The sequence below is a fragment of the Pseudorca crassidens genome, chromosome X, assembly GCF_039906515.1.
Source record: "Pseudorca crassidens isolate mPseCra1 chromosome X, mPseCra1.hap1, whole genome shotgun sequence".
NCBI lineage: Eukaryota > Metazoa > Chordata > Mammalia > Artiodactyla > Delphinidae > Pseudorca > Pseudorca crassidens.
Window position 1 is genome coordinate 43260666 of NC_090317.1, and position 6858 is coordinate 43267523.

The 6858-nt window shown below is 42.1% G+C and overlaps 1 protein-coding gene across 4 annotated transcripts; it reads right to left on the reverse strand.

Annotated features, from left to right (window-relative positions):
- Positions 1-600: 600 nt before the first annotated feature.
- On the reverse strand, positions 601-5855 carry TCEAL9 (transcription elongation factor A like 9). 4 transcript variants are annotated; one of them, XM_067722655.1, is made up of 3 exons: positions 5719-5855; positions 5163-5236; positions 601-4780 (listed from the first exon to the last, which is right to left on the reverse strand). In XM_067722655.1, the coding sequence occupies exon 3, from the start codon at positions 4705-4707 to the stop codon at positions 4393-4395; it is 315 nt and encodes a 104-aa protein (XP_067578756.1). In that variant the 5' UTR covers positions 4708-4780; positions 5163-5236; positions 5719-5855; the 3' UTR covers positions 601-4392. The 4 variants fall into 4 exon arrangements, with proteins under 4 accessions (XP_067578756.1, XP_067578755.1, XP_067578758.1 ...); XM_067722654.1 differs by having other exon boundaries at positions 601-4783; XM_067722657.1 differs by lacking the exon at positions 5163-5236 and having other exon boundaries at positions 601-4783.
- Between the last annotated feature and the right edge of the window lie 1003 nt (positions 5856-6858).

A 6858-nucleotide genomic window follows, 5' to 3' on the forward strand; every position in this document is an offset into this window, starting at 1 on the left:
AGGAAAAACTATGGGAACAAAGACCAGGACTTGAAAGTACATGGAGCTTTAAGGAAATGATGGGAATCCATTTAGCACAGTGTTGCTGTTGTTGTTAGTATTTATTAAATACCAACTGTTGCAGAGCAGAGATTAGGAATGAGGGCTTTGACCATAGGCAGGCATTCCATTTAACAGCTGGGTGACCTTGGCTTGAGACATGTAATCTCTCTAAGCCTCACTTCCTTTTCTATTAAATAGTAGGTTAATGATATAACACCTGGAAAAGGACTCAGAATTCATGCAAGGGGAGAAGGACTTTGTATAACTCCAAGAAACTATTTTGACAGTTACAATGCAAGGATAATAGAATTATCTATTAGGAGAAATTTTTTAAAAAAATAATCATTTCTTAAACAATCAGATAGCAGGAGGCCTGGTGAGATATCAAAATGTCACTTTAAAAGACATAATCCCTCCCTTCAGTGAGCTAATGGGCTTTATCTTGGTATTTGTGGATATGTGTATCTATTTGTGTGTATATATTATACTGTACCTCCTGTCCTTCATTTTTCTTTTAATAATGCATGGTGAACATGTGGTACGTATGGATCTACCTCATTCTTTTTTTTTTTTTTTTGCGGTACGCGGGCCTCTCACTGTTGTGGCCTCTCCCGTTGCAGAGCACAGGCTCCAGACACGCAGGCTCAGTGGCCATGGCTCACGGGCCCAGCCGCTCCGCGGCATGTGGGATCTTCCTGGACCGGGGCACGAACCCGTGTCCCCTGCATAGGCAGGCAGACTCTCAACCACTGCGCCACCAGGGAAGCCCCTATCTCATTCTTTTAAATAGATTCTTTACCCACACTATATTGAAAATATTAAGGGGGGTGTTTAGGTAAAATATTTGAATAGACATTTCTCAAAGTAAGATGTATAAATGGCCAATAGTACATGAAAATATGCTCCATACCCAACTAAATTATGCAGCTGTTTTTGCTAAGGCTCTTGCAAAACGTTGGTGTCAAAATATCAAATAATTGCTTTTGGATACCATTATGTGTCAAAGGTTCCCCCTCTCTCGAAACTTTCCCTGTAGAGGGAACAGACCAGCTTTCCTCTTAGCTCTTGGCTTTTCCTTTTATAGAGGCAGTGGCGATTACATGTATATGGGATCTGAGGTTGCCTTACAAACACACACAATCCTGTCAGTTTTTCAGTGAAAAATTTCACATAAGATTACTCCTGTCATTAGCACCTTGATAAATCCATTGGTTTTGCTCCTCTACTTCTTTAATTTTGTGTGTCATGGTAGCTATGTCTTTAAAGTTCCTCATAGATTATTTACTTTTAGTTTCTTTGTTGTTCTTTTCATTGAGTTAATTAAGATTCATTCAAAATCCTATGTATTTAAGCAAAAACTAGAAAGAGTTACAAATTCCCTGTTTACAGTCTACAGTACAATGCATTATCTGCTTTAACTTGGAATTATAAATCAAAATTTGTGATATTAGGAAAGGCTTACCATTCACATTAAGATTTACTGCACAGAGAAAAGTGTTACTGGGAGAGGCAATCCACCTTGGGTCCTGAGCATCCCTGCATGTTCTTATTGGGTACACCAAGAATGTAAGGCCCTGACCACTCTTTATGCAGGCAGTCCATTTCGCAGAGTTGTGTTTGCAGCAAGCAACTTTGAGGGATGGGGTAACGTCTTTCCCTGGACACAGAGCAGGCTTGCTTTTGCTTACTATGAAAGCAATGAATTCTCCAAACTCAGGTATCTTTCCTAAAACACAGTGCTCTGCATGTGTAGGCATCCAAGGGACTTGAGGATAATGGGGAACTGATATAAACCAATATGAAGCCGTTGCTACTGCTTTTACCATGAGTAATAATGTCCTTAGTCTCTGATCAGGATTCTAGTGTCTTCTGTCATAGCAAAAGCAGGTTAAACAGTAGCAGGTTAATGTTAACTTGTTAATTTGTAAGTAGGGTAAAATCTCAGACTGCACACTTCTTGACAGGTGTTTCCAGATGTTATTCCCTAAATCAATTATGCTAGGGCAATGTTTCCCACTAGGATGATTTTTGCCATATCTATATACCACCTTTGCTGTTAACATTGTGTTCTACTTCATGTTTGTCTTCAAACAGACTCATTTAATTTGAATATTTTTGAAAAGGAAATTTGAGTACTTTTTTGAAAAGGAAACTTTATACCACCACCCTAAATCTAAACTATCATTTGCCTTAAAGAGAGTATTCATTAATACACATTCAAATAAATATCAATACATGAATATTACAACTTAAAATATTTGTGTATTACCTGAAATCACCTCCACCTACCACCAGGCCCTTCTACTTTAATCCCAAGTTATCTGATTGCATCTAGAGTAGTCATGGCTGGGACAAAAACTATCACAACTAATGTTTTTAGTTAGTGACTTTTGAAACCTTTTCTTTAAAAGTTATATTCTTTCCTTTAAAAGTTCCCATCAAGCCCCCTTGTGAAGGAAAAAAGGGGTAAAGGAAGTCCAGTGCTCTGACCTGCAATGGGGACAGTCCTTGTCCTCCAGGTATGTATGTCCAGGACAGCCTGGCCTTCAGCCTAGAAGAGTCTGGTGCCTGCTGCAGGCTGGAACACAGAAACCAAAGTCAGACAACCCTGGAGAGGGGTGTGCCTTGGGGGAGCCCTTCCACATCCTGCCCCAGCTCCACCCCTCAGAGTGCCAGGGGGTTGGATTCATACCATCCTATAAAAGTGGCACAGTAAGTCTTTGGACCCTCATCTCACTTCAGCCAGAATCCAGACCAACCAGCATCCATCAGACTGTTGCAACCTTGAAGAATAGTCTGGAGAGATTAATTGCCCCAAAAAGAGCATCACAGAGGAAAAATAATATACAACTGGCACAACTGTGAGCCACATATACATATATAGATACATATATAGTTATGAAGATTTGGATGCAGATATACATACACAGTAAGTCTTACACAGCACTTCATACATTTCCAAGTAAGCATGGGAATATCCCGAAATCTTACTTGAACCTCCCTTTAAAAATTTACACAGGTCTAAGGGTATCTTTTGAGCTGGTGAGGAGGGCCTGCCACCAGTCTTTTGGGAGAGATTGCTCACCCTAAGGAAATAAGAGTCAGGAAGATAAAACCAATCTTTAGGCTCATAAGCAACTCTGACTAAAGCATAATGTCTGTTACTCAGTCTTATCTTCTGGTCCCACCCCCAAAGAGACCCATTGTGTCCGAATCTTATGGGGAAGAGGGGGTCTGTGATTAAAATCCCAAAGTTGCCAAGGTATCAATAAGATATCACAGCCCAAGTGGCCCTGCATAAATGTCTATCTAAATTTAAGAGATGGGTGTTTCCCCCACTTCTGTAGAGGTCAGACGGGAGAGTCAGTCCATTGGGGGTTCCAAAGAAATATGTTGGGCTTCACTATTTGAGATTTCTAACACATCAGCAGTGTTAGGGGCCTGAGAAGTACAGAACCTGAATGAAGGGGCAGAAATACCCAATACATATGGTAGTATCAAGGGGAGGAGGATGGAAGGTTAGGCAGGCACAGCAGGAGAGAAACACAAATGTAGTGCCCACCTAACAGTTGTCTGGATTTGTTCTTAAGCACAGGTGAGAACTACTTTCTCCCTCCAAAATACCTGAAATAAATCTCTTAGGAGTTGGGATCCTGCATGAGCAGATGGGAACAAAAGCTTGTCAAATACAGTTCACAGTCACTACCTTGTTTGGTCCTCATAAGATCCCTGAAAGTTCTTTATTATCTCTATTTTGCAGATGAGAAACGATGTAAAATTTATTCTCCTAGCTAAGTGGTCTGGTGGTAATTTGGAGTTTACATTTGCTTCTAAAACTCTGCCATTAAATATTGTGTCCCAATGCCTTTAGAAATATACTCAGTACTGTTGTTTACTCCTTTTTTTAAATAAAGCTTTTATTATTTTTAACAATAGTGTGTGTACATTCTAGGAATAAGGAAAAATACAAATAAGCTGAATAAAAAAATCACTCATAATTCTACCACTGACTGTACTTTTTGTCTTTCATCCTTCACATGTTCTTCTGTGCATATATGTGATATATAAATGTACTCTTCCTTTTTAAAAATATGATATTCACATATTACTTAGTAACTTCTTTTTTCATTTTATATCCTGCCAGGAACCTCTTTTTGTACAAATGAGTAAAGTTCTCTTATTAAAAGGCAAAGACTTGTAGATTGCTTTGAAGTAAAATAAACAATGAGATGCATCTAAAACCACTAATAGCAACAAGTTAAAAGTAGAAAGATGGACAAAGGTGTATTGGGAAAACGCAAATCAAAAGAAAGTAATGTTAACATCAGAAAAAATAAAAATCAAGGTAAACTACATTAAATAGGGGTAAGGATGGTTTCGATTAACCTTCCAACGCATCACTATAAGTTTGTTTCTTACTCTCCTTATCTCGTCTAATTCATTCACTTCTCTAAACACATCTTCCTTGCTTAAATGCCTGTTGTGTATATCTTCTTTAAATTCCTGGAGAGACTGAATCAGCCTTTCTCTAAAAGTTCCTTCTGTTTTTTCCTCCTCCTCTGGCTCTTCCTCCTCCTCTGGCTTTTCCTCAGGCTTTGGCTCTTCCTCAAGTTTTGGTTCACTCTCATTTTCTGGTTTTCCTTCAATCTTTTGACAGGGTGTCATCTTGTATCTGTCTCTCTTCCTCCTGTTCCCTCTTCCTTTCTTTTTTCTGCTTATTCTTCTTTGAAAACAACTACTTCTAGGAAACAAGAAGGCGACATTAAGTCAAAAGTTTGGTGAACGGACCAGTGCTCTGGACACAGGTCTCCGTATTTGCTTTTTGTGATTCAGAGCTATCACCAAATATTTTCCACTTGGGAGACTCAGTCTGCCATCTGGGTTTCCCCAAGCCTGCTGCTCCTACCCCCACTTTCCACCTCCTCACCTCCCTCGTCCCTCCCTCCAGCCTTTTCCAAGGCTCTCCTCAACCATTTCTCCCTTCACAAGGCATAACGCAAGACCCTCCTAGAACAGAGTAGGCTGGGAGAAGGGGGGTGCGGGGAAGAACAGGGGCCGACAACCTCAGTCCCTCCTTTGCCCACCTCCACCCCAGGGGTCTTTATATTTCCTTCACCTACCCGTACTGATTCGGTCAGTTTCTTCCTCGCCTTTTCTAGCCCTGCGTACTGCTATGAACAACAGACCTGCAGACCTGCGGCCAAACGGGAAACGGGAGGGGGAGGGGGTGAGGGTGGGGGGTGGGGCGAGCGCTCAGTGGGCCGACCAGCACCACGCACTTTTCTCATTAAGGTTCTCGGTTATGGAAACTTTCCTACCTTCTTATTCCCGCATTTGTCCCCCTCTCCACAGTGCAAGTTAAGTCGAATTTTCCATCAGACAGGGAGTAGGAAAAGCAGATTATTTCCAAACTATCTTTAAGACTGAGGGGGGCGGTTGGGGGGTGGGTAGGTGTTGGGATAGCGGTCTGAGGTGGCAGAGGATGATTATTTTCAAACTCTCACAGGTCTCCCTGTCCTTCTCCCGGGACCCCTAGTCCCTCTCCCAAGGGTCACCATTTCCTGCAGACCTGGAGGTGGGAGGTGGAGAGATGGAATTGACCAGGGCTCCCTCAAGTCTCTGCTCTAGGCCACCCCACCCTAGAAATTCCCAGACAGCACCTATTTTGCCACCAACCTGCAAAATTCCGGCAAGCTGACTCCTTCTCCTTCTCCTAGCCTCGGGCCCCACCGGCTGCGCTGCTGAAGCAAGCTGGTACCCAGACGGGAACAAGGACCAGACTAGCAGGACTTCTGCACACGTCGACTCCTGGTCACGTGATATCTACGTCACCAGTGAGCTCGGGTCCCCAATTTCCACTCCCACCAAAAGCGCGGCAGAAGTGGGCCGGCCCTCTGCCCCCTACCCCCTTATACATTTGGCCCTTTCCATCCCAGAGGGGGAAAATGTTATTTGCCTTTCTCTGATTTCTAGGGAGGGGCTGCATCTTTTTCTGGAGCTACTAAACTTTTCTACTTTTTTCAAGAATTGTCTTTTCCTGCCTTCTGCTCCCAGGATTAAGAACTCCAACCTACATCCATCGCCCCTCCCCCAGCCTCCATTTCATCTGCAATCTAGTCCTTGGCTGTTGTGGAGCAGGGTTGGTTTGGCAGCAGGTTGTTTAAAAAAAAAAAGGATGGTGGGGGAAGCCTGGGACAGGAGTAAGATTTTTAGTGTAGTTTTTTACTTTATTCTTAATACTTTTCTATATTTTTTGAAAAGTAACTGAAAAAAACACAATTCAGCTGAGTAAATGTGAAGAGCTAATTGGCTTTATACAGCAATTCATGAACAGGGCAGCAACCCATCTAGCAGCTAGAAGGGCGCTCCCACGGGTTGTACAAAATGGAAGGTTTTTATAGTCAGGAGAGTGGGGAAAGGGAGCTATTAGCAAAATAAAAGAAAGGATTATTTTTAGGCCAGGACAACTTTTGGGGGGGCGAGGGGAGAGGAAGGGAGCAGCAAGGGTTTTATCATGCAGATTGCTTCTTCTTTCTCTGGGAGATGGAGGAGCCTATGCCACAGATTACCTTACTGTTGCTTGACCAGAAAATTCCAGACTGGTTGATTTAAGATTACATTTCTGGGAGAGGTTGAAACTGCAATTAGGTCAGGTATTAAATCTAGGTTTGGTATTATAGGCTTTAGCACAAGAGATGTGGTTTGGGGCCTGTGGTTTTCTTTTTAACAAATTTTTATCTTTTTATAGTCGGAAAAGACAAAGACAGAATTACTTTAGTTAAGTGAGGCAGTATGTGTACAGTCCTGAGAATAGTG

Excerpts from the sequence above, each read along its gene's own strand:
- TCEAL9 (XM_067722657.1), bottom strand. The coding sequence starts at position 4,707 with ATGACACCCTGTCAAAAGATTGAAGGAAAACCAGAAAATGAGAGTGAA.